Consider the following 26,118-nt stretch of genomic DNA (forward strand, 5'->3'; position numbering starts at 1 on the left):
AGTCCCAGTCTGACCCTTTTTCCAAACCGGGCCTCCTGTGTCTTTCCCAGGTTGAAGATTTGTCGAATCCACGGCTGAGAGCGGCTCACTGGCCCCGAATCCCAGTTCAGGTGGTACTGGGAGGAGCGCTTGGTTCTCAGGTGTACCCTTGGCCGCCTGCAAACACTCGAAGGCTGTGTGTGTTGGAATGTGACCTGTTTCCTAAGAGCCCTGGAGCGGAGCTGGTGCCAATAATGTAAGCATGTTCTCCGGGGGACCCGGGCATGGATCTGGCACTCTCAAATGCCCCCCTGCCAGCCCCCCAGCCACTCACCTGTGCTCTCTGTGGCTGCAGTGGTCTCGGTAGCAGTCGGTTGGGCAGTCACATGGCAGCAGGCAGCCCTCTCCGTACGCTGGGTACTCCATGGAGTACTCCTCCATGTGGTGGTTTTCGATCACTCTGCCCAAGGGAGAAGAACCAGTTTGAGCAGGTTTGTCACTGACGATAGACCAGGCCGTGCCAACGCCACCATCGCCCCAGGCCTGTGCCTAGCCTGTCCTTGGGGGGGCATCTCGCCAAAGGCCTAGTTCGAGGTGCCTTCTCCTCCAGCCATACTAGTGCCCTAACCACTGGGCCATCTGTCCTGTGGCCCCGTGGGGCTCTAGCCCAAAGCAGATCACTGGCGACCAAGGCCACTGGAGAAATGCATCAGCGATACAAATGCCCCGTGGGTGAGTTTCCTTGAGCCCAGGTGCAGGCTCTGTTTCATTAAAATGTGACTGCTAATTACCCTGGAATTAGTCAGTGGCCCAGACGTTCCTCTGGCAGCAGCAGCAAACCAAGCCCCAAAGACGGCAGGATTTCATGCGAGTGATAGAGAGACAGAGAGCTGCGTGGGCAGCAGCCCCGTGCCACACAAGTTGGGAGACCTATCCTGCCGGAGGGCCGGGCCCCTTTTTGGAAAGCAATGACCGCTCGTTCCAGCCTGAGATGGGATCTGAGCCCGACCTGTCTCAGGGAAGAGCAGATACATCCCTTTCTATTGCAGGGGCTTCCACTCGGTCTGATGGGGGCAACACAGCACCCAGAACAAGGGGGTCCTGGTCCTAAATGCTACCATAATACACCGAATAAACTACATGCAGCCCCCAGTTCAATGGGACCCTGGTCCGGGACGGGGCTCCTAGGTGCTACCGTAATACACCTAATAAACAACATGCAGCCCCCAGTTCAATGGGACCCTGGTCCGGGACGGGGCTCCTAGGTGCTACCGTAATACACCTAATAAACAACACGCAGCCCCCAGTTCAATGGGACCCTGGTCCGGGACGGGGCTCCTAGGTGCTACCGTAATACACCTAATAAACAACACGCAGCCCCCAGTTCAATGGGACCCTGGTCCGGAACGGGGCTCCTAGGTGCTACCGTAATACACCTAATAAACAATACGCAGCCCCCAGTTCAATGGGACCCTGGTCCGTGACGGGGCTCCTAGGTGCTACCGTAATACACCTAATAAACAACATGCAGCCCCCAGTTCAATGGGACCCTGGTCCGTGACGTGGGTGCCTAGGTGCTACCGTAATACACCTAATAAATAAAATGCAGCCCCCACCACAATGGGGTCCTGGTCCATGACGGGGGCCCCTAGGCACTCCCACCACACATCTAACTAACAATACGATGCCCCAAGAGGCCGTAGACCAGCCAGCCTCACCTGGAGGAGTGCCACAATCTGGCCCTGGTGGCCTTTGTTACAATGGAAGGACTGTTGGGGATGTAAATCACAGAGGGTGAACTTGATCGAGCACGAGGCCTAAGGACCAGGGAGACTCATGTCAGCCCCGAGAGGACTCAGTGGGAGGCCTGGCCTCTGTTTCTGATTTTCCGGGTGATGCTCCGGGGCCCATGGGACTTTCCCACCCGGATGTTCGCCCACGGAGAACCCCACTCCAGTCTCTAAAGAAGCTGAATTCTGCCTCTGGCTCCTTCCGTCCAAAGAGCCCAGCGGACGGCACGAGCCCTGAGTGAGAACTGGGCCTACTGAAGTCAATGGGCGTCTGGTAGCGCCGGGATTCCACCCATCATGAGGAAACTGAGGCACAGGGCGCTGAAGGGAGTCACACAGAGAGGCAGCGGCAGAGGAACCCAGGAGTCCTGATGCCCTGCCCCTGGACCGCACTCAGCAGCAGGGAACCGATTCAAGGGGCTGGACTCTGGAGCACGCTATGCCCAGGAGGTGGGGGGCTCATGGGGGTGGCACAGACGGCACCAGGATGAAGAACTCTGCCACCCCATCCAAGACCAGAGGTTACTCCCCAGGGGCTGAATGTGCGGCCTATCTCTGCGCTGGGCTCTACATAGAGCTGCAACGCACCCAAATGCACCACCTCCAGTGCCTTAAAGTGGGAATCCCCTCGCAGGAGGCAGTGCCTTGCCTACAGCCCCCACCCCCTGCAGTGCCCCTGGCTTTGCCCGCTGGGATCAGGCAGCATCTCCACCAGACGCCTTCATGGCTGCCCTCCCCTCACGCACTGGGGCTCCTTCTTCCCTCGGCACTGCTTGGTTGGAGCCCCATGCTCTGATGTGGCTCCCGTCAGTGGGGGGCGTCTCTACTCCCAGGGAGAAGCAGCAGCAGGCGGTGTAATGGGGAGCAAAAGGCCCTCTAGCAAAATGCTACAGAACATTCCCCCCCACCACCAGCGCGTCCCCCCACGCTCTGCAGGGGGCGCTGCCTATGTCCCAACCTCAGCGGGCCTGAGGAGCTGCACGCATGGAGGCGCTCGCAGGGGGTTCAAACCTGGCTTCTTCCCTCTGATCTCGGCAGGGCCGCCCAGAGGATTCAGGGGGCCTGGGGCAAAGCAATTTCGGGGGCCCCTTCCATAAAAAAAAAGTTGCAATACCATAGAATACTATATTCTCATGGGGGCCCCTGTGGGACCCGGGGCAAACTGCCCCCCCTCTGGGCGGCCCTGGATCTCGGCTCTTCCCCCTCCCCGGGCATCGCGGTATTCGCTGTTTCCCCGTTTGTTAGCTGGGTCCCCCTGCACACGAACGGCTCCATGGGGGCAGCTCCGGCAGAGACACACGGGGGCCAACGAGGGGGCCTGTCAATATGCCTGTCAATATGCAGCTTAGTGAGTGGCTGGGGAAAGCGAAGGGGGCGCCCCAGGCCAGTGAGAGAGGCTCGGGGCAAGCCCTGGGGGCAAGTCTCGCTTCTGAGCCGCACGGCAGGCTCGGGGGCGGGCGTATGTGCCCTAGGCGCTGCAGCCGAAATGGGCCTCCCGTCTTTGCCCTGCGGAGAGCTGGAGCGGTGCAGCTGGGCTGGGGATTTCAGGCCACGGCGGGGGAGGCGGCTTGGCCCAGTCAGTCTCCCGTCTCTGCCCTGTCCCCTCCATGCCAATGACCAATGCTCATTTATACTCCTGGCTTCAGTGCTTTTCTAGCTGCGCCTGCATCCTAGTGTCTTGGGAGTTTGGCTCGTGCTACAGCATGAAATTTGCTGCTGCCTGCGTCACCCAACGGCCAGGACGGGCATTGCAGAAGTTGCTTGGCATGGCTGGCGACGTCCGGAGCAAGCACTCTTGCCCTTGGCCCCAGTGCCCACGGAGAAGGCGCAGAGCACAGGCTGATCTTTCCCCACGGCTGAAGCTGCAAGGAGGCAGGGGGCAGAGCTGTGCGGAGCCGGGAAGCGGAGGTGACGGAGGTAAGGAGGCAAATCCCTGACTCTCTGGGTGGATTTGTCCGGGCGCGTCTGGCCAAAATGTGCCCCTGCTTGCTATTTTGTAGCACGCGCTCTGTGGCTGCATTTCATGCTGGGCATGGGCACCGGTGCCTGGTTTGTAAGTGCTCTGGGGCCCTCCTGGAGGAAAAGCGCTCGATAACTGCAAGTTATCGTCCCCTTAAAATTCCTCCCACTCTGAAATCCTGCGAAGGAAAATTATTGGTTGCACGGTTTTCTCTCTTGCCCATCAGGACCGGGGGTGTATCAAAGTGAGTGAGCAAGAGGAAAAGCTGCCTTCTGGTTAAGGCAGGGGCTTGGGAGTCAGGAGATTGGGAAATCAACACTTCGCTCTACCATAGATTCCCTCTATGACCTTGGGCAAGTCACTTCATCGCTCAGTTTCCCATCTGTAAAATGGGAATAACAATTCTGTCTTGTCTATGTCAATGGTAATCTCTCACTGAATGTGTGCACAGCACCTTGCACAATGAGGCTTCGATCTTGGTTGGGGCTTCCAAGTAACAGTCAGGCGATAAGAGGGAAGGTCCTCTCATTAAAAGATAGGAGGCAAAGGTAGGAATAAATGGTCAGTTTTCACAATGGAGAGAGGTAAATAGTGGGGTCCCCCAAGGATCTGTACCGGGCCCAGTCCTATTCAACATGTTCGCAAATGATCTGGAAAAGGAGGTAAACACTGAAGTGGCAAAGTTTGCAACCGACACAAAATCACTCATGATATTTAAGTTCAAAGCTGACTGCAAAGAGCTACAAAAGGATCTCACAAAGCTCGGTGACTGGGCGACAAAGTGGCAGATGAAATTCAGTGTTAATAAATGCAAAGTAATGCACATTGGAAAACATAATCCCAACTGTACATACAAAATGATGGGGTCTAAATAAGCTGTAACCACTCAAGAAAGAGATCTCGGAGTCACTGTGGATAGTTCTCTGAAAACATCCACTCAATGTGCAGCGGCAGTCGAAAAAGCAAACAGAATGTTAGAAACCATTGGGAAAGGGCTAGATAATAAGACAGAAAATATAATGCCACTATGTAAATCCATGGTACATCCGCACCTTGTATAGTGTGTGTAGTTCTGGTTGTCCCATCTCAAAAAAAAAAAAAAGCTAGAATTGGAAAAAGTACAGAGAAGGGCAACAAAAAGGATTAAGGGCATGGAACAGCTTCCATACGAGGAGAGATTAAAACACTGGGACTGTTCAGTTCAGAAAAGAGTCAGCTAAGGGGGGGATATGACAGAGGTCTATAAAATCATGACTGGTGTGGAGAACGTGAATAGGGAAGAGTTGTTTACCCCCTTCCCATAACACAAGAACTAGGGGTCATGTGATGAAATGAATAGGTAGCAGGTTTAAAACAAACATCAGGAAGTACCTCTTCACACCCTGCACAGTCAACCTGTGGAACTCACTGCCAGGGGATGTTGTGAAGGCCAAAAGTATAACTGGGTTCAAAGAAGAATTAGATTCTTCCTAGAGGGTAAGTCCATCAAAGGCTATTAGCCAAGATGGTCAGAGATGCAACCCCAACTATCAGTTAGAACACGTAAAGACAGCCGGAGGATGTTGAGGGTTCTGTCTGAGATCACTACAGTGGTTGCAATATAAAGTCAATATAAATGTTCGATGGGGTCACACCCCATGGGATGGGATCAATGGGATTGAGCAGAGGTTGTGCGGGGAGTTGATATCTGGAGTTGCTGGAGATGTTAGCCTGGATTTTCGCAGTTCCGTGGGGCTTGTGCGGTCCCTCCGTAGATCAGAGAAGGATTATCCGGGATTAGCAGGGGGTGAAGAAGTCAATGAAGATCACTGGGAGCGGGTTATGCCAGGTTATCTCTGAAGGAGCTTAGCCCGTGTTCTGTTGAAAGCCGGGATGGATTACCGAGGGGAAAGAAGGCTGAACAGCAATCTAGGCACTCAGCAGGATTATCTGGTCATTGGCAGGAGCTGCCCAAGATGACCTAGGATTTTGAGCTGCTCACCGGAGTCACCAGAGGGACATTTGGAGCTACTGAGGGTCACCTTCAGTCCACCTGGGGTCGGAGGCCATGTGGAAGTTAATTGCCAGGTTATCAGATCTCACCACTGGTGAGTGCAGAGGGTTCACAGCGGCCATGTAGGTTACCTGGAATGGAAAGGGTCACCTGGAGTGGTAGGACAAGGTTATCTGAAGGTCACCTACGGCCACTTGAAGGTGAGATGGTTTCAGTGTCAACTGAGGCTAGTCCATGTGGGATACCCAGGCAAGCTGCTGGCTGAGGCCAGTCAAGATGGGGCAGGGTCTGGCTTGTCTGTTGCAGAGAAGCTGGGAGAAGATGGTTAATGAGAGGAACGGCATGAGGGAAACCCTTGGTGTCTCTCCTCCCACCAAGGGGTTTATCTGCTTAATACCAATGGGTGAAACCATATTCCCATGGAAATCAAGGGGATTTGCCATGGGCTACAATGAATGGCAATAGGATGGGGCCTGGTGACTTGTATGTCGGCAGTAACCTTTTGTTTAAGGATCTCAAAGCTCTTTGCAGACACCCATGAAGAAGTGTGCAGCACCCATGGAGGGTTGGTCAGTATCGCTGTCCCACTGATGGGGAGACACCAACACAGAGGGACAATACAGCTCCACTTTCAATCTCGGGAGCCTGACATCAGGGAGCCGGCTGGATATTGGGCCTGGTTCCTCCAGGGGCACTGTGGTTGCTCTGAACATCGGACCGTAGCTTTACATGCCTAAATATGGCTTCAGGGGCCTAACCCCAGAATCTGAACACTTTGGTCTGAGTGCTTGGCTGCTGATCACACAGTAATTGAGATGGAGAATCAGGGTTAGGACCCAGGAGTCCTGGCCCCCTATCCTCTGCACTAACCACGACTACTGCATAGACTGTAAGGTCAGAAGGGACCATCATGATCATCTAGTCTGACCTGCATATCACAGGCCACAAAACCTCACCCACCCACTCCTGTGATAGGCCCTGAACCTCTGGCTGAGTTACTGACGTCCTCAAATCATGACAGAGAATCCACTTGACCTCCCTGCTTCGGGCATCAAGGAGTCTGGGCAGGACGGCTGGTGAAATGCACCCTGGGAATGCGCATACAGACTTGGAGCCTCAAAATCACACGTGTCCTGGTGGCGATTCAGTGCAATTCCCCGCGCTGCCAGGCAGACCCTCCCCGGCAGGATGGTAAGGGACTAGCGCCGCCCAGGGGAGTGGGACTCAGGGAGAGCCCTGCACTCCCCCTGCACCAGGAGCTTGGTGTGCAGTGCACCCCCAGCAGCGAAGGGGCACTGCGGGAGGGTTTGTGAGAGCCAGTTTTCCAAAGCACTCTGGCTGCAGCAAGCGCATGAGAAATCCCTGCTGACCCTGTGAGCCCTGAACAGGCCGCCTGGCTCTCAGCAGAGGCCTGTCGGCTGGAAAGTGCCTGCTCTCTATGGAGTTGGGAGAGCTTTAGCCCTGTCTAGGAAGGCTGGCTGGAGGGAGAAGAAGCCCCTTGGCCCAGCTGGCCTCCCAGTTTATCACCCCACCCTCCGGATGGCAGCTGGAAAACTCCCCCTTAGAGTGTTGGCTTCAATGGAAGTCACCGGTTGGCCTCAGTCCCTGGCTTGGGCCTGCTACAGTGGGGCCTCGGTGCCTTCTCCGGTTGCTCTAACCCTGCCTGCCTGCCAGCCTCCTGGCACCCGCAGTCCCTCCTCTCAGCTCCCCCTCTGAACCTGGCTCTCTGCTCTCCCAACTTCGCTCACCCCCTCTCTGCTCTCTCCAGCCCCTCTGGTTTTGCTGCTCCGGATCCCGTCCCTGCCGCCTCCAGTTCCTCTCTCTGGGTACGTCTATACTGCAATCCGAGGCTGTGCAGACATACCCGAGCTAGCTTTGACCTAGCTAGTTCCAGTAACAGAAGCAGCAAAGCCGGGTCCCCCGCTTTCCACACTCCTCTCTCCGCTAACTCTCTCTCCTCTCTCTGTTCTCCAGTCCTCTCTCTACCCCCGGAGCAGCGTGAAAACTAGAACCGAGCCTTCCTCCGCCTCGACATGTGAATGGTAAAAGCAGCGACCTTTTGCTTTCGTCTGGCGCTGGAGGAGGTTTGAACAAGTACGTACAAGGGCACAAAGGCTCGGGTGTGTCTTGCTGAGGCACCAGTGAAACATCAAAGAGTACAGACAAAATGTTTGCCAGCAACCCAGAGAGAGGAAGACGAAGAGCGTCAGAGGGCAGGAACGGGCAGCTTTGTGACGTGTTTGAAACTCATTATCTTTAGGCTCGCTGGACGTGGGCTCAGATGCTCCCTGGAGGATCGCTGGGAAAGATTCCAGGCTGGGTTTATCGACACTGGCTTCTGCTCTGAATTTGATCACTAAGTCCCTGACTGCACCAGCAAACCGGGTGACATCCGAATCAGATCTGAATACTCTTGCTCAAACTCACCCCTTCTGCAAACTCCCCGAGTTCAATGGGGCTACTCCAGGAGCAGGGGCGTACTCACTGGGAGAAAGGGTGTCGCAAGCTAGCCCCTAGGGAGGGAGGATGTGGGGGGCGGGGTGTGGCCAAGGCACTAGCCAAGGATAGAGGAGCTCGGACTCTGATCCCCAGCTCGTCTGCTGACTCCAGCTCTTCAAAAAGAATTCAGCCCCGAGCAGCTCTGATTGACACAACTAAGCAAGTGGCTGGTTTTTCAAAAGTGGCCAGCTGCCATTGAGAACAATGGGAGGTGCAGAGTGCTTTTGAAAATCTGGCCCTCAGTGCCTCGTCTGTAAAATGGGGTTAATAGCACTGCCTTTCCCCCACCATGTGTGTTTAGACTGTCGCTCTCCAGGGCAGGGACCCTCTCGCCTAACACATCTGTGCAGTGCCTAGCGCCAGGGTCCAGAGATGAGCTAATGGAATGCGGCTGCTTAACACTAACAAAATGATCTGCAGGGGCGCAGGCCAGTGCCCTGGGGGCTCTGCCTGGCTAGATCAGACTGCAGGATCGGGGCCCAAAGTGCCTGCAAATCATGGTGGCCTAAAAACGGAGAGCTCGGAAACAAAGGCTCGGTTAAGGCCTGGCTCAAAATCAGGCCCTGGATCGAAACTCTCCAGTTCTCCAGCATTTCCATTTGCACACAGATCCCATATTCCCCACTGGAAGGGGGCGGCAAACAAGGACTGTCCGGAACCAGCTCTTAGCGAAATGAAGGTGGGGATGAGAGGGGTTAGGGTGAGACCCACTAGCTGGGGAGTTTGAAACTGGAACAGGTGAGGAGTGACTCCACATTGTTCCCCTCGGATGGCTCATTGGGGGTCTGCAGGACACAAATTGGGCAGGGCAGTTCCTAGTGGCCGAGCATCCGTCCCATTTGTCCCTTGTCCAAGAGGCCTAGGGATGAATGGGCCTCAGAGATAGAATTCTCCATCTAATCCCTAAGGTTGGTCTTGCCGGGTCATCAGGGTTGGCAGGGCAGCGTGGGGAAGCTGCCTGGGTTGTACCATGCCCGTCAAGCTGAACCAGCTCATAAATCATGTTCAATAAGACAGCAGGCCGGGGCAGACAGCTCTGCTCAGAGCCTGCGCCTGGTGCTGCGGCGGGATTTGCAGGGCACGTGCTGCACGCAGATCCTCCCCTCCCTTCACTAGTTGTACCCTGCAGCAATTTCATTGACTCCTGACCAGCACTGAGGGACGGACCAGGCCCGAAGCCTTGACACTACTCCAGTGCTTGGAAGATGGCTCCTTAGCTGCATAATAAGCATCAGATAAGTAGTGTCACACTCCTTCCAACTGGAAACGGCATTTAACAGAGCTGGCAGGACCCAGCTCAGGCTTCCCCTGGGACTCTGACAGCGCTGTATTTTGATGATGTGATTTACATTAAGGCTGGTAAACGCTCTTCTAAACCGGCCTCACTTTGCGCCTCCTTCCCCTCTGCAGCCATTGAGCAGGGGATGGCAAGCGGCAGCATCTCTCCATGCACATGAACCTCTGCCACTCGGGGAGTTTCACCCAATTAAGAGCCGAGTGAACAATCGCCTGTTTTAAGGGAGTGAAAACCAGGGTGTTGTGGACTCCAAGTACAAGCCAGAGCTCTTCCTTTCTACTGCAAATTACCCTTCCTCCCAGGAGGCCGCCCAGCTGCCAGCCAGAGAGACAGGGACGGTGGCTGGTATTAGAAAGGCTTTTCTCAGGGTAGCTGCCTTCATTTTTCCAATGGCGTGTTTCTCGGTCATTGGGTTGTAACACATTTCAAGATGCTGGATTTTGATGGTGATAACATTCAGCACCATGAACAGCTCCCAGGCTAGACTGTCCCGGCCCTAAAATCATCCCATCCAAAGATTTTCTCTCCTTAGCGTTGCTTAACCATTCAGAACCAGCTTTTGCTGCCTGGATGATTTTTAGTAGGAACTCAGAGGCAGTAGGAACAGTGAGCAGAAGACCTGGGTTCTATTCCTGGCTCTGCCCTGGCCTGCTGAGTGACTTTGGATAACCCACTTTAATCTCCGTGTGCCTCAATTTCTCCATCTGTAAAATGGGGAGAATGCGGCTGATGCTGATATGGTTCTTGGCGCTGAATGGCTGCAAAGAGCTCCGTGCTATTGGTATATAGCACATACACCACAATGACATTAAAAGAACATGAATTTTGCAAAGCCAAGCACCCAGAAATTAGGAAAGGCCAACATTCAAGTTGTCTGGGCAACCTGAATCTGACCCCCTTGTGCATACGCAGCATGAGCCAGTCTTTAATTACATGACCACATGCTGTTTTTGCCCCAGGACCCCGGCCTCATTCAGTGACTGGGCTGAACTGCGGCCACTCAATAGTTTGTCTTCTTCTCATTGCCCACTGTGTGGCCCCAGGCCTTAGCTGCTGCCTACTATCCAAACCCCACATCTGGAGACAAAATTGTTTTCTTCATGGGATTTCTATTGTGTCCGAGTGCTTCACAGCCATTAATATATCCTCACGACACCTCTGCGGGATGAGGGGGTGGTATGATTTCCATTTCACCCCTGGGAAACTGAGGCACACAGAGGTTCAGGTCCAAAGTATCCATTCATTTTAGGTGCCCACTTTGAGACAGCATTACACAGGGAATGACCTGCTCTGGTCATGTCAGCTCTGGGCTGGGGCATGCTCAGCGTGGATGGAACATTTGAGAATTAGCCTGGGCTCTAGCAAGGCTCCTCTGACTTTGCGCAAGCTGCAATTTTTCAGAGACTTATAGCTTGGCCTAATTTGGGGAGATTTTCACAGGGACAACAAAAGGCGCAGCCCCGGGACAAAAGCTGCCCCCTGCCACATTTCAAGTCTCTGCTCCAAAGCCTGGTGGGTGCTAGAGCGTCTAACAAAGGTCACAAGGATCTTTTACCACGGGCAAAACAATGTATGTTTCCCTAACCTTGTACTCGGAAATGGCTGAACCAAGATTGGGCTCAATGCTTGGAAAGTACTTCGGAGAGGAAATGTGCCCCTGAAATACTAAGGATTGTTAGCAAGGCAGTGTAGAAGAACCCTCATCCCAGCTCAGCAATTCCCCTCTATCACCAGGGGTAATGCATGGAAATTCATCAGCACGTAGACACCTCCACAGGGGAAAACTTCTATATTGAACTACTACTACTAGATGAACACGATTTGTTGGGGAAGAGTCAACATGATTTTTGTAAAGGGAAATCACGCCTCACCAATCTACTAGAATTCTTTGAGGGGGGTCAACAAGGGGGATTAAGTGGACACAGTGTGCTTAGAGTTTCAGAAAGCCTTTGTCAAAGTGCCTCACCAAAGGTTCGTAAGCAAAGTAAGCTGTCATGGGATAAAATGGAAGGTCATCTCATGGATCAGTAACTGGTTAAAAGATGGGAAACAAAGGGTAGGAATAAATGGTCAGTTTTCAGAATGGAGAATGGTAAATAGTGGTATCCCCCAGGGTCTGTATTGGGACCAGTCCTATTCAACATATTCATAAATGATCTGGAAAAAGGGGTAAACAGTGAGGTGGCAAAATTTTCAGATGATAGAAAACTACTTAAGATAGTTAAATCCAAAGCAGACTGCGAAAAGTTACAAAGGGATCTCACAAAATTACGTGACTGGGCAACAAAACGGCAGATGAAATTCAATGTTGATAAATGCAAAGTCATGCACATTGGAAAACATAATCCCAACTACACATATAAAATGATGGGGTCTAAATTAGCCGTTACCCCTCAAGAGAAAGATCTGGGAGTCATTGTGGATAGTTCTCTGAAAACATCCACTCAATGTGCAGCGTCAGTCAAAAAAGCGAACAGAATGTTGGGAATCATTAAGGGATAGATAAGACAGAAAATATCATATTGCCTATATATAAATCCACGGTATGCCCACATCTTGAATACTGCGTGCAGGTCTATTCACTCCATATCAAAAAAAGATATATTGGAATTGAAAAAAGGGCAACAAAAATTATTAGGGGTCTGGATCAGCTTTCATATGAGGAGAGATTAATAAGACTGGGACTTTTCAGCTTGGAAAAGAGATGGCTAAGGGGGGGATATGATAGAGGTCTACAAAATAATGACTAATGTGGAGAAAGTAGATAAGGAAGTGTTATTTACTCCTTCTCATTGCATAAGAACTAGGGGTCATCAAATGAAATTAACAGGCAGCAGGTTTAAAACAAACAAAAGGAAGTATTTCTTCACACAACCCACAGTGAACCTGTGGAACTCCTTGCCAGAGGATGTTGTGAAGGCCAAGACCATAACAGCATTCAAAAAAAGAACTAGATAAGTTCATGGAGGATAGGTCCATCAATGGCTATTAGCCAGGATGGGCAGGGATGGTTTCCCTAGCCTCTGTTTGCCAGAAGCTGGGAATGGACCACAGGGGATGGATCACCTGTTCTGTTCGTTTCCACTGATGCACCTGGCACTGGCCACTGTTGGAAGACAGATTACTGGGCTAGATGGACCTTTGGTCTGACCCAATGTGGCCGTTCTTATGTTCTTATTCTTAGCTTGTAAGTATCTTGGAGCAGAGATTGTCATTTTGTGATGTGTCTGTACCGCACCCAGCACAATGGGATCTAGGACCAGGGCCCCTAGGCACTGCTGACGTACAAATCAACAAGAACATTAATAATATCAACCTCACTTACGCCCAGGACCATCTCTGTTCTGTGTTTGTACAGCACCTAGCACAACGGGGTCCTGGGCAAGAGTGGGACTCTTCGGCGCTACTACAGTCATCAGCTGGGGTTTCTTCTATGTGAGTCTACCGCCCCCTCCACCCAGCATAACCTGAGAGCGACATCGACACTTGAATTCCTTCCCAAGCCCATTTTCTAATCCTGGACTAAGTTTCCAGACTCTTGCTACCTTGACCGCAGCTGAAGCGTGCTACACAAGATTGCTTTTTTGTTACTTAGATGCTAGCCTGCACTTACCCCCGCTCCTGCTTTACGGCCTAAAACCAAGATCCATGTCTGTGCGGGTGAGCTCGGAGAGAGCAGTGCAGTAACTGGCAGAATTTATAGAATGCCGACCAGGTGTCAGACATCTCCATTTCCTCTCCAACGTGCCGCACAAGTCTCGCAGCCCTTCTCTCCCCTTGGGACTCCCCGTGACATTGCAAAGTCTGCAAATAGTTCGACTGGTCACCCCACCGCCTACGCCCACTGCAGAGATGTCAGGAGGAGGAGGAGGAGCCCAAAACCTCAGCAGGTGTAACCCGGCATCAACCACAGAGCAATGCCCATGTAAGCCGGGTGGCCCCCTCCAGACTCCAGTTCTGCAAAATTGCAGGTGCGCCTGCAAAGCATGAATGCCGCCAAGGTCCCAGTGAGCAAGGGGTTAATCTTAGCTCACATTGCCTGCTTAGAGGGTGGAGATGGAGGCCCAGGGACCAGAGGGCTGGGATGATCTCCGAGCTGGGAAGTGTTTTTCTATTCACTTGCCGCTCCCGGGGGTCTTATTTTGCTTCCTCGTTCGGGAAGCCCTCCCTTGGGGAAGACTTCTTGCTGACTGCAGCTGGATTTGCTTCCCGAGTCCTTCCACCAGCCACTTGAGTGAGCGACCAAGCCAGGTAGCAGATCTCAGCAGGGCTTTGCGATGCTCTCTGACGCTGAAACCCGGGTACCCTTTGAGCTGTACCCAGCTGTGCTTTTCGGCCGGCATGTGGTTGCAGAAGTTTCTGCCCCACCCCCCAGTGCTGCAGTTCTTTCTCACTGCCCTGATTTCCTGAGCCTAATGAAGCATTAATATTCAGTGAACCTACAGGATCTATTCCTGTCCCGGAGTGACCTGCTTTCCAGGCTGATAGATGATGTGTGGCTTGCCAACTGCGCTCGCTGTGCCATTAAGCATTTCACAGATAAATCACGATCACGCTGGGGCAGAACCAAGCGCTGACAGGGATATTCCTGGAGCTGTGCCGGGGGAGGACGGAGAGGAGAGGGGGAAAGAAATCAGAACCTAAGAATCGGGGTCTTTGCAGCACAAGCTGTGCCACTCACCTGAATGATTTGAGAGTGGAAACCCCTTTGTTCCATTCCAGAGAGACCCACACATACACAGGATGGGAGTTGTCCTAGGCCAGATTCGGACTTCGGAGGAGTCACTCCCAATGTGGAGCAGTGTAACTCAAGTCAGTGCGTTCACATGCCTCAGTGCAGCCAGTGAAGTTACTTTGGATTTACACAAGATGCGAAGTGAAAAATGAGTGGGGGGCAACTCTGGATTTAAACTGACCTACCCCTAATTACAGCAAATTCAGTGCAGTGCCTAGCAAAATGGGGCCAAGGCAGGTAGTGTCATCGATTGACACAGCAGTGACTGATATCAGGCTCTGCTGAAGTCAATGGAGTTACTCCAGATTTACCCAGATCTGGCCCACTACACCAGCAATTAATTTCAAGGGCTGACAGACAGCTGCACCCCGCCGGTCCATGGCCTCCCCGATGCAGAAAAGAGAGTGACTGACAGGAGAAGAGCAGAGGAGAGATTTTCTGGAATGGCAGGAAGTGGCCAGAAGCTTGGAACTGCCTAAGCTGGGAAACCCCGGGACTCTTCACAGAGCTGAGACTCAAGGGACTTGGGTTCTCTTCCTGGCTGTGCCACTGGCTGACCTGGGACAAGTCACTTCCCTCCCTGTGCCTCAGTTTCCCCATCTGTAAAATAGGAGTGATGACACCGATGCCTTCTGCTGATGAACAGTGCGATAAAAAAGCTAGTGTTCTCCACAGGCATAAGGACACAGAAGGCCCCGCTTTATACATTTCTCACCTGTGCTGCAGTGAAGGGAGATCACCACTGCTCATCCTCCCTGTGCACCATTATTTAGCTGAGTAACCCGCAGAGGTATCGCATGCAGTGAGATTTCCCAGGAGAGTTGGGAACTCTTTGGGGGTTGCTTGGCCAGACCCCAGAATCTAAGGCGAGTTTAGAAAGCCGGACTCCATGCAGCCTGGAGGCCAGCCAGGCCTCTGGGATCTTGCTGCCCTGGATTTGAGGGGTGTATATACCCCAGAATGCAATCAAGCCAATTGCAACTATATTACTTGCATTTAACTACCATCAGTGAATGAAATAGAACACCACATCGTTAAGGGTTAATTTGGAGACAGGCTTTCAGAAGCAAGGTCATATCTAGCTAGCAGGTTTTGCTAATTAGAATAGGAGGAGGGACAGACAAGTAAACAGCTGAGACTGAAACCCTTGGTGGTTGGAAAACCTTGAATCTAGACGCCACTAATATTAAAAAGTGTATTAAAAGTTAGGAAAAGCGATGATCCAAGAGGGGCCATTGTGACCTATGTGCTTTGTAAAAGTTAGTTATAAAAAGTAAGCAAATAGAGCGTACTTTGAAGCAGTTCTCTGAAGCCATCTTGAGAGACGTTTTTCCTGACACCCTTTCTCCCCGGCAAGTGAGCAACTGGCCACTGCAAACCTGCTGTTAATTACTCAATACCATTCCAGATGTTGGGTAAATATCTGGGATGTTCTAAACCTATCACTCATATCTGTGTGTGCTTAAATCTAATAAACTGCAATGTTGGACAAGAGCACACTGACTTGCATGAATCTTATCAGACGGAATTGCTGTGTTCCCATTGACATCGCCTGGAGTGAAATCGTTAAGTTGCCCCTGCTGGGGGTTCTGAAAACACCAGGTAACAATCTCAGACCCATTCATTTCCTCCACCGTCAGCCTATGCGACATGATGGGGAAACAAACGCAGCTCGCCGTCGTATTTACTGGGCGGGGAGAGAAGGGAAGGAGAACTGCCCTGCGTCAGTGGATCCTGATCCGCTCTCAAGAGGGGGGGAATTGGCGTGACAAGAGATCAGGAAGCGAGGACAGGGTGAGGTGAGAATTCAACCCTTCCCCATGCACCCCGCACCCGGGCCCGGTTGAGTGACTCTTCCATACTCACATCTGGCGCCCGTGCTGGTCCTCCCTGGTGAGCACTCCCTCCTTCTCCATCAGCATTTGCCGGAAGGTCCCCACTTTCTGCCGGATCTCCTCTTCAGAATACCTGGGGTGGAGAGAGAGCTGGAGAATCAGTGCCTGAGGTGGCACTCCGCTGACGATGCCTCCACGCCGTGCTTCCTCCCCTCCCCCACTCTCCTCTCCGGGCCTTCAGCTCACCGCGCCTTGTGTCCGGAGCCCCCTCCCTGTGCCAGGGCATCGCCCTGCCCCCCTGGCTGGCGGGCTCAGCCGAGCGGCCAAGGACGGATCGGCCCATGGGGACCCCACGCCCTCCCTATCCCCAGAGGTTAAGGAGGGAGAGCAGGGTGGGGAAAGCACGCACATTGTTACAGCGCCTGTGGGGCAGTACATATCCACTGCCAGAATGGGCCAGGACAGAGCCACCATTGGGTATTAACTCTGCCAGCTCTCCCTACCCCTTGGGGGCAGGGCCTGGCTCTCCTGGGGTGGGAGTGCCCGGCTCTTCTGGGGGGGCGGGCAGTGCCCAGCTTCCACCCAGACTGGGCTAGGGGACCAGCTCCATCCCCATCCCCACCCCCCTGCACACTGCAGGCTCCGGATAAGGGCCAGGCTGCACACGCCCTCCCTCCGCTGTCCCCCACTCCCAGTGACTTCATGGAGGATGTGTGGCCTAAATAAGGACTTCCAGGGCTGGGCCCGTGTTAAAGTAAAAGGGCCAGACCCTGAGCACAGACTCCCCACTCGGGAGGCGTTCCGGGGGTGGGCAGAGAGTGGGACGGGGCACAGCCGGAGCAGGCTTCTCTGGGACCCTGGGCTGGGGGGTCCCAGAGCACCACATTGTGGCAGCACAAGGAGAGTGCAGGCCCTAGGAAAGGAAGCTCAACCCAGTAGTTAAGGTGTTTGCCTGGGACTTGTGAGACTCTGCCACAGACTGCCCATGTGACCTTGGGTAAGTCACTTGGTCTCTCTGTGCCTCAGTTCCCCCTCTGTACAACTCCCCTGCCTCTGGGGGGGTGTTATGAAGATAAATATGTTAGCGCCTGGGGTGCTCAGACACCAGTGTGAGGGGACCATGCGAGCACCATGGATAGAAGGGCCCCAGGCCCCCAATTTGCAACTCACATGGGGGGGGGCTATCCCAGGAATATCTGGGTACGGAGCTAGCCCCGGTGAGGGGCGTGCGGCTGCCAGGAGCAATGCTCACCCTTCCTCGTGGACAATGGGGCTGTGAACCACGTTAGGTCTAGTAACGGACGCGTCGGATCTCAGCTGTTGGTGCTGTACGGGGGTGGGGGGGGTGTTTACAAACACCACTTACATGCGTGTCCAAAACATCCTGTGTGACAGGGCACCTAGGAGCCATGGGTACAGAGAGCTCATCCTGCCGTGCTGGGCACTGAAATCTCCAGGCCCCCTTGGGGGTGACTGCTGGACACCCCACATGGGAGGGGCAGGCGGTGACAGCCCTAGCTTGATGCAAATTGCTAGGGACGCAGACAGCCAAGTGCCTCTGCACCAGGGCGATGTCCTTATTTCGCTGACGGTGGGGAGGGCGCGTCTCCAGGGAAGAGCCCCTCCCCTGGGCAGAGGCAGCACAAACAGAGCTCGTTCTGTCTGGCCCAAAGCCAACGGTGCAGAGAGCCAACTGCTGCCTGGGCCATGTGCCATTGACCTCCTGGTAAGCTGGCTCAGCTCCATCCACCTCCCAGCTTCACCCTCCCCCCCTCTCCCGTCTGCTTTACTGTCCAAAACAGACCAGGATTTGGTTTATTATTCACAGTGACCAGCAGCTATTTGGCACCCATCACCATGGCATCCGGGCACTCACAGTGCTTCAGTGGAGATGATCCACATCCCAGCTGGAGACACTAAGTGCCCAGACATGGTACCTGCACCGAAGAGCTTTGCATCCGGAGCTAAGTAGCCAAGGATGATGGTGTTCATTATCCCCAGAGTATAGATGGGGGATGGAGGCAAGGGGAAATTGTGCGACTTGGCCAAGGTCACTGGCACAGCTGAGATTGGAACCCACAAGCTCCAAGGCTGGCCTGTGGATGGATTCACCCCGGAGCAGGGCCCTGGGCAAGGACATTTGCTCTGTGAGGTGATCCCCTACTGCTTCCAGAAAGTGCCAGGGGACCTCTTGCTTGGAGAGCTGCCCAAAACGGGCTGAGAGGTCCTCAGTGACAAATCCCATCCCGAGGATGGTTTATGATTGAGTGGGAGGCAGGCAAACCCTTCAGCAAAGCCTCCGCCATCCCATGGCTCATCACCTCCTCCCCTCATATCTCCGAGCCTCTGTGGCTGCACACGGGGAACCTTGAAGCCATCTCAGACACGCCGCCCAGTTTGTTGATTTTACAGCCACCTCCTCAATTATTCTCCGTGCAAGTGACAAATGGAAACGCGATTTCTCCGGCCCAGCCAGGGACGAGCTCAGTGCAAGTCTGCGACTCAGCCGCAACCAGTCAGTCCTGGAGCCGGCACCATCGGGCCACATCTCAGGTAGGGAAGCCACAGCATCAGGGCCGGAGAGCTGGGCGAGAACCAGATTGACTGTCTTGCAGGAAATTCCGTGATTTGGAAAGTGCTTCTGTTCCACAATGGAATGAACACGATTCTTTCCCCGCCCCCCACAAATTTCCCCATGAAACAAAACTGTGAACAAAATTTTCAGTTGAATTGTTTCATTTTGATCAAACGGAAACATTTTGCGCTGATTTTGACTTTTCAAAAGCAAACGAACACCGGATTAGAGACATTTGAAAACAAAGTTATTCCAAAAACAAAAAACAAAGAAAAAAATCAAAACACTCGGGTCCAAAAATGTCAACACAATGTTTCAACCTATTGAAAACTCCCCCACTACCCCCCTATTTCCCCCTCCACCTGCCAGAAACAAAATTTCCTCCCAGCTGTACTTAACATTCCATGGTCTGTGTGAGAGCCCCGGTCCCCCACGGGGAAACGCCGCCGACTGGCACTGAGGTCACATGACTTTACGGCCAGACAGGTGGCATTAGACGAGTCGAGGACTCTGAGCTGTTTGTGGGCCACCAGCTGGCACGAGCCACAGGTCACGCGCTCCATTCTAGAGCAAGGATGGCACGTTCTACCCCCTTTTACAGAACTTTCTCTGCCAGAGGGACTGAAAGGCACCAAACCAACAGCTCTGGGAGCTGGAGATTTTGGTACCCAGGGAACAAGGCCAGCAGCAGTGAAAGTCTCCCAACAAGAGAGACTGATTAAGGAACATCGGTTTCCTTGGACTTTCTAATGACGCCACCGAAGGAGCAAATCGGTGGCAGACGTGGGGGTGGTTTCAGGGACGTGGCTGTTAAGTGGGAGTTAAACAGTTTAAGGGGCTTAATTCACTCCTCCACACTGGGGTGGATTTCAGCCGTTGCATATGCACTCGGCTGATCTAGGCTGAAGGAGCATGCCTGAACCAGCCCTGAGCACAGCCGTGAAGCAAGGAATCTGGAGCTCTTAAGTAGGGGTGCATGAGGAAGCTATCGCCCAAAGCAAGCAGGGTCTGGAGCGAGATTAGGCGGTGGCCCACTTGTCTGGAATAAGCCGGGAGAGGAAATCCCCCATTGTCTCATTCAGCTACCGAGTTTTGTAATCAATGTTCTTTTTGCCTGTCAGGCTGTCTGTAGTATCATTCGATTTCACCAACGTCGTCTTCATTTTCCTGGGACGCTTTTCTCAGGGTCAGATCCTGAGCCCTGCAGAGCGCTTGCCACGAGTCCCGGCAGCTCAGCGCCCCTCCCAGGATTCGGCCCTAAATGTGGAAGTTCTGGTAATTAGGAAATCAATTATTCTGATTCATCTAACTTCAAAAGCAGCCCGGCTGTGAAAAGCCAGAGCGCTGAACCTGGATGTCAGTCAGCAGTGCTTTGAAGAGGAGGGCGGAGGTTCAGAGACATGGAAGATGTGCCTGCTACAGGGAGAGAGCCACGGACATCTTAGCACAGAGCAGATGAGTGGCAGTGTCTGAATCCAACTGGATCCAATGGCTCATTTGAGGCCTAGTGGGCTAAGCTCAGGACTGGAAAATTGGGTGACTGGGCATAGGTGCTGACTCCGCGGGTGCGCCGGGGCTGGAGAACCCATGGGGAAAAATTAGTGGATGCTCTGCACCCACCGGCAGCCAAGCTCCCCGCCCGCCCCACCTCACCTCCTCCCCTGAGCGCGCTGCGGCCCTGCTCCTCCCATCTCCCTCCCAGTGCTTGCCACCGCCAAACAGCTGTAGCAAGCTCCGGGAGGGAGGGGGGGAAGAGGCGTGGCCGGGGCGGGGATTTGGGGAAGGAATTGAATAGGGGCCTGGAGAGGGCGGATTTGAGGTGGGGACTTTGGGGAAGGGGTTGGAATGGGGGTGGGAGGGGCAGAGGGGGTTTGAGCATCCACTGGCGCCATTAGAAATCGGCGCCTACATGACTAGGGATCTGGTCCCAATCCTGATAATGCCTCATGGATTGTGTTTACATGGGGTTAGTTGCGTGGATGCTCTTACTTCAATTTAACAGTGGCTTACTGCATTTTACCTTAAAGCTGTTCCCAATCGATGCGAGCAAAAAGGAAAAGAGCCCCTCTGAAACTGAAATCCGATTATCCGCAGAGAGGTCTGCACCAGTTTAACTACATCAGTTTAAATTCACACCTTAGGTTAAACTGGTGCAACTTTCCCATGTGGACAAGGCCTAACTGATTTAAACGAAACTTGATTAAGGCTGGTTTAAACCAAAATAAGTCAGTCTACGTGGCCTTTTGTGCCAATTTAACAAAGCCAGTTTAAAAGTCGCCCCTCTATAAACCAGTGCAACTCTGCATGTAGGCAGAGCTATAGTGTGGGGCGGGGCGAGCCACTGATCCGCCCTGCCTCCATCTTGTGATCTGTAACTCAGAGATAGAAATACTCATCCCAGGGCTTGTCTACCCAGGGGAACTGACCACAATTCAATTCACCCCCTCTTTTATTCCGGAATAATTTCCCCATGCAGACAAGCTCTACTTCACAAGCCCTACTTCACAAGCCCGTGGAGCGGATCAGTGAATGTTTGAAAGGTGCTTTGAGGATGAAATAGACAAGTGCTAAAGACTACCACGTTCCAGCTAATCTCTATTTCTCCGTAATCAAGTCTTCAGGTAACAGCAATAGACCTGTTCAGCCAGGAGTTCTTTGCTGGAAAAATCTCACCTCCTTTTCTGCTTGCAAAGTGCCCACAGAGTGAGGAATTCCCCCCGCCCCTTGAATTTGATTTGATATTGGAAATAATTTGCCGAATCATTTCCAGGAATAACGCTCAGTTGGGAGACCTCTATTCCAAATGTAAGCTATTTTGATTGGACACTGATGAAGTGGGACTCTTCTGTAATATTTTTGTGAGGCCCGTGCGTGCCTCAGTTTCCCCTATGTGCGGCAGGGTTACCTAGTGGGTAGAAAGGGTTGTTTCTCTCTGCTGAGGCTATGACACAGATTTGAATGGTACCTAGCTGACTGGGCTTGGGCCAGCTTTTGAGAAGACCATGGCAAACCCAGTCTCTGGGACTTTGATACCTAACCATCAGCCACTACAGATGGCCCATCTTTTTGCAGGAAGCCAAGCAGCGTTTGCCCAGCGGGGGAACGGAGGACTGGGGAGGTGCCGGGGGATGGTTAAGGGTTGGCTGCTGAGGGCTTCCGGGGGGCCATTCACCCGGGGACTCTGACAAAGAGAGGTCAGAGAGACAGAGCTGGACCCCAGGGGTGCACCAGTGGTTCTCAGACTTGCTTGATCACACACCCCTTCTTTGTGTCTGTAGTAGTCTATGTCTCACCCTCCCCCCCACCACACAAGTACATACACCAACAAGAAACCCACAACATGCATCTCTCACTAACTATTAAGAACAGCCAGGCATTGATTCAAACACAGCCAACCATCCACTGTAATAAGAACAAAAGCAAAACTGGGATCGTGGTCGATGCTCACAATTAAAGACGCGCACCACGCCGTAGCCAACGGATTGATGTACCGAGGGCAACAACTTTGTCTAATGCTTTGCAAGCGTAACAGAAATCCAACAACACGCACAGCGCCATCTAGAGTCAAATGTGCAGCACCACCGGAGGACCTGATCTGTCTGGAGGAATCAGCGTTGCTAGTTATTCATTGCTGGGGGTAAAATGTGAGCAGTACTTTTTTCCCCTAGAGCTTCTCATGCCCCCCCAATATATCCCCCCTGCCCACCCGCCAGTTTGAGAACCTCTGCTCTAGGGTAACCACAATGGACCGGACCCCAACTTCCATTTCTCTGTGCTCACCTAAGGACTGTCTGCACTGCCTTCCAGTCGCCGAACAAACCCGGCAGTGGCTGAGCGGCCTGCGGAGGTGCATGGCTCCCTGACCGCGTACCAGTCTCAGCTGGACTCCCTGAGCAGAGCTCACAGTGTGAAGCAGGAGTGCAGACAGCCCAGATCCAGTCCAAGGAGGCGGTGAGGCCATAGGGCTTACCCTGGGGGAGAAGTGAGACCCCGAGGGGGTCGGGCACACTAAAGGGGTTACGGACAGAGACTGCTCTGAAGCTACACCCATAGCACCAATCCTGTGGCTCTATGACTGGCACTGAGCAGGACACCATCACCATGGCAGGGACTGGTGGTGCAGAGGCCGTCTGCCTCGGTTTCCCCAATCAGTACTCCCCCACTTTCTCTGGTGGTTTACATAGCTCAGCCCTGCAGCCAAGTCACTACAAAGGTCAATTCCTTCCAAGCTAGCAGAGTCCAAAGTCGCCATCCAAACCACCACAAACTAATCAAATCTATGCTACAGCCGGGTTTGTTCTCCGTCCTTTCAGGGTTATCCAGCTCTCAGCCGCCCCACTGCCAGGACCTAGTCTAAAAACCATCAGCAGGTCCAAAGAGGTCCCAGTCACGGCCTACCTGCCCTCGGGGAGGCTCAATCAGGCATGAATCCTATCCTAGCTTCTCTCGCCACACCAGGGCTGTTGGTCTTTTCTCCTCCTCGCTGGGGCAGGCTCTTCCCTTCTGGCCTGACACCTGCTACAGGTGCGGCAGGCGGGGCTGATTGGGGTCACAGCAGCACATTAACCCTTCCAGCTCCGTGTGGGCTTGGCGACCCCCCTCACAGACACAGACACACATATCACAGGGTGGGTGTTGAGCCGCTCGGAGCCACGGCCGTAAGAATAATCCGGGTCAGAGCTCGGAGCCCCGGGAAGTGGAAAGCCAACTCCATGGGGGATGGGCAAAAGACAGTTCCTGCCCTGAGGGGCTTCTGGGCTAAGCGGTGGAAGAACCTTCTCCTCTGCATCTCCTGCCTCCTTGCATCAGGATCTTATCAGCTTTCCATCTCCGTTCATATCTCATCTGGAAACAGCTCTCCCGGATCTCTGCCTCTTCACTTCCTTCTCCCCTGCCTGTCCTGTACCTCTGTCGTCTATTCTTATGGGATGTCTGTGATCTAAGGCCCTGGTCTCTCTTAAACAGAGGCAGCAGGACCGCACTGCCCCCCAGCCCCCCAGCCACAGCTGAGACCGGCATTCAGACGCTAATGAATCTTTCATGGGATCAGGACCTGCTTCTGTCCAATAAGGGAGCAGCTCACCAAATGGTTGCAAAGCTCATGCCAGCCAGGTCTCTCTCAGCAACCCCATCTGGTGTTTGCCCTGCCCTGCATTCTGCAGAGCGGGGGGCACAGGTTCGAAGGGGGGGGGCTCTCCCTGACTGTGCTTGGTACGTGGCAAAAGAGAGGGCCTGAGTCTCTGTGCCCGGCAAGGCTCTGCCTTTCACTCAGCACTCAGCCCTGCTGTTAATGATCCTTCCCATAGGTCCCCTGGTCTCCGAAGGGCCAATCCCTTCCCAGGATTGATTCTCATGGTGCAGCTCCCAGGAGAAGCCATTGCCGGGACCCAGGATTAAGTTAACTAAGGCTCTGATGCAGAAAGGCGAGATTTCTGGGCTTGCTCATGGATCCACCACAACAGAAATGCAGGACACTGGGGATTTGTACAGCACTGTGCAGCATTGTCACTAATTAATCCTCTCAACCCCCGGCAGGAACCCTACTGACAGATGGGGAAACTGAGGCACTGAGCAAGCCAGTCCAAGGGAGCCTATGGCCGAGCCCAGACTGGGATGCAGAAGGCTCCCGGCCTTGTGCTCTGATCAGTAGCATGGGCCTCTCTCTTAGACCAAGAGATTGGGGATGAGATACAGAGCCTGCAGCGGGGACCTCGCCTGGGGAAGCACAGACTGGCCCACCAGCTCCTCTTTGCTACAGGGAGGGGCCACCCCCCTCCTAGGCCGTTTCCGCAGTAGCTGTATCAGAGCAATGTCTCTACCCAGCCAGCGCTTGGTGTGGCTTGGTGCCCAGGACTGTAGGACAAGAGATGGTAACAGAGACGACACTGACTCATTGCCTGGCCCAGCCAGGTAACAGGATCCCTCCTGCTGGATGGGGTGGGCAGAGCTCTCTTCTCTGGAGTCTCCCTGCTCGGTGAGGGAGGGGAGCTGCGGGCGGTGACATTAGCTAGCGCGGTGAGACAGCAAGGAAGGCCATGTGGGACAGGGGGATTGAAGGCAACAGCTGTCCTGGTTTTCAGGAGCCGACCACTGGAGGTAACCAATGCAGGGCCTGATCCTCAGCGGGTCTAAATGGGTGTAGCTGCATTGACTTCAGTGGAACGACGCTGCTCACTTCAGTGGGGCAACACCGAATTGCACCAGCTGAGGGCCAGACCTGCAATTTTGGAGATGGGAGACATCAGCACAGCATCACGGCTGAGAATCTAGCCCAGAAACCAACTGAAAAATTCAGTTCAGACTCTGAATCTTCCTTAAGTTCAAAGGTCTTTGGATCGGATCCAGGCCGGTCTCTCCCCAGGTGTACCCCGTGCCCGTTTGAGTGCCAGGGAGATGAGGCTAAGGCAGCTAACATTCTCCCTCCCTGTGATCCTGTCTTGGGTGACAGCTGGTGCTACCAGATGTGAGCAGCACAGGGGAGGCCTGTGCTGATGCCCTTGTCTGGCTGAATTTATCACATTTCAAAAGCCAGCCGGTCCCAGAATTGCCCATCTATGGGGCCCTGTGGCACGGCCCCGAAGGGACACTCTGTGTTTTCTGCTCGGGAACCTGCTCCGCCATTCGCCTGGTCTGAAAGTCTGGCGTATTTTTCATGTCATGCCTGGAAGAGGCAGACCGGCCCCCTCCGTGCGGCTGCGATTGGCTTCTGCAGGCCGGGGCTCGGTAACAGTTTGTATAATCGACATGACAGGAGCGGGGGGGGGAGTTACTTAGTCACTGACTGGACTTCAATAAATCAGGCGCTGCGCTCCAATCAGCCTCCCTCGCTCTTTGAGGCGCTCTGTCTGGAAAGACACAAGCCCCATGAAAACACTCTTCGGCTTGGCGACGTTTCGGGCCGGCTGTCGCCTGCGAGGCCGGGAAGGAGGGGAGCAGGAGAGGAAAAAGGCAGAGGCATGTAACAAGCTCACGGGTCGCTCTTTAAAAATATACATCAAAATGTGCAGCAGGAAGAGAGATGCTGGCTGCAAAGCGAATGGCCGCCAGAAGGCGAGTGCCAAGCCGGGATCCACCCCGAGAATAGAGGGATTCCTGGACACGGGACTTTAAATGCCTGGCACTGCTTTGAAGTGTCCGGCAGGGCGGCTGGGAGGGGGGAAAGATTAAGGCACTGAGATAGCCGTTTCCTTCATCCCTTCCAAACCATTTCTTTGCCGTAATACCTTTAGGCACCATTGGCCTGCGGAATTCATGGCTGGAGCTGGGCGGGAAATGGATTTCTTGTCCTGGAAAACGTTTCGAGATTTAGAAAAATTTCCCGTCCCAAATCCTGGGAAAATCCAGGTCCCGCCCTGGAGCTAGCCCATGTACACTAGCTGCAGCTCCGGCCCGTTCGCTCCATGGGAACTACACCCCTTGACACCAGGGGAGGACGCAGCCCCATTGACTCCAGAG

General features: G+C 53.5%; 1 protein-coding gene across 1 annotated transcript in view; it reads right to left on the reverse strand.

Moving 5' to 3' along the window:
• SRRM3 (serine/arginine repetitive matrix 3) overlaps positions 1 to 26,118 on the reverse strand; it is an 84,326-nt gene that overhangs the window by 39,489 nt on the left and 18,719 nt on the right. Inside the window, exons 2-3 of the mRNA XM_054008681.1 lie at positions 16,120 to 16,221; positions 314 to 439 (exon numbers count right to left, since the gene is read on the reverse strand). Of these exons, the coding sequence (XP_053864656.1) occupies positions 314 to 439; positions 16,120 to 16,221 (228 nt within the window). The remainder of the gene's footprint in view (positions 1 to 313; positions 440 to 16,119; positions 16,222 to 26,118) is intronic.

This window comes from Malaclemys terrapin, chromosome 18, assembly GCF_027887155.1.
Source record: "Malaclemys terrapin pileata isolate rMalTer1 chromosome 18, rMalTer1.hap1, whole genome shotgun sequence".
Lineage (NCBI taxonomy): Eukaryota > Metazoa > Chordata > Testudines > Emydidae > Malaclemys > Malaclemys terrapin.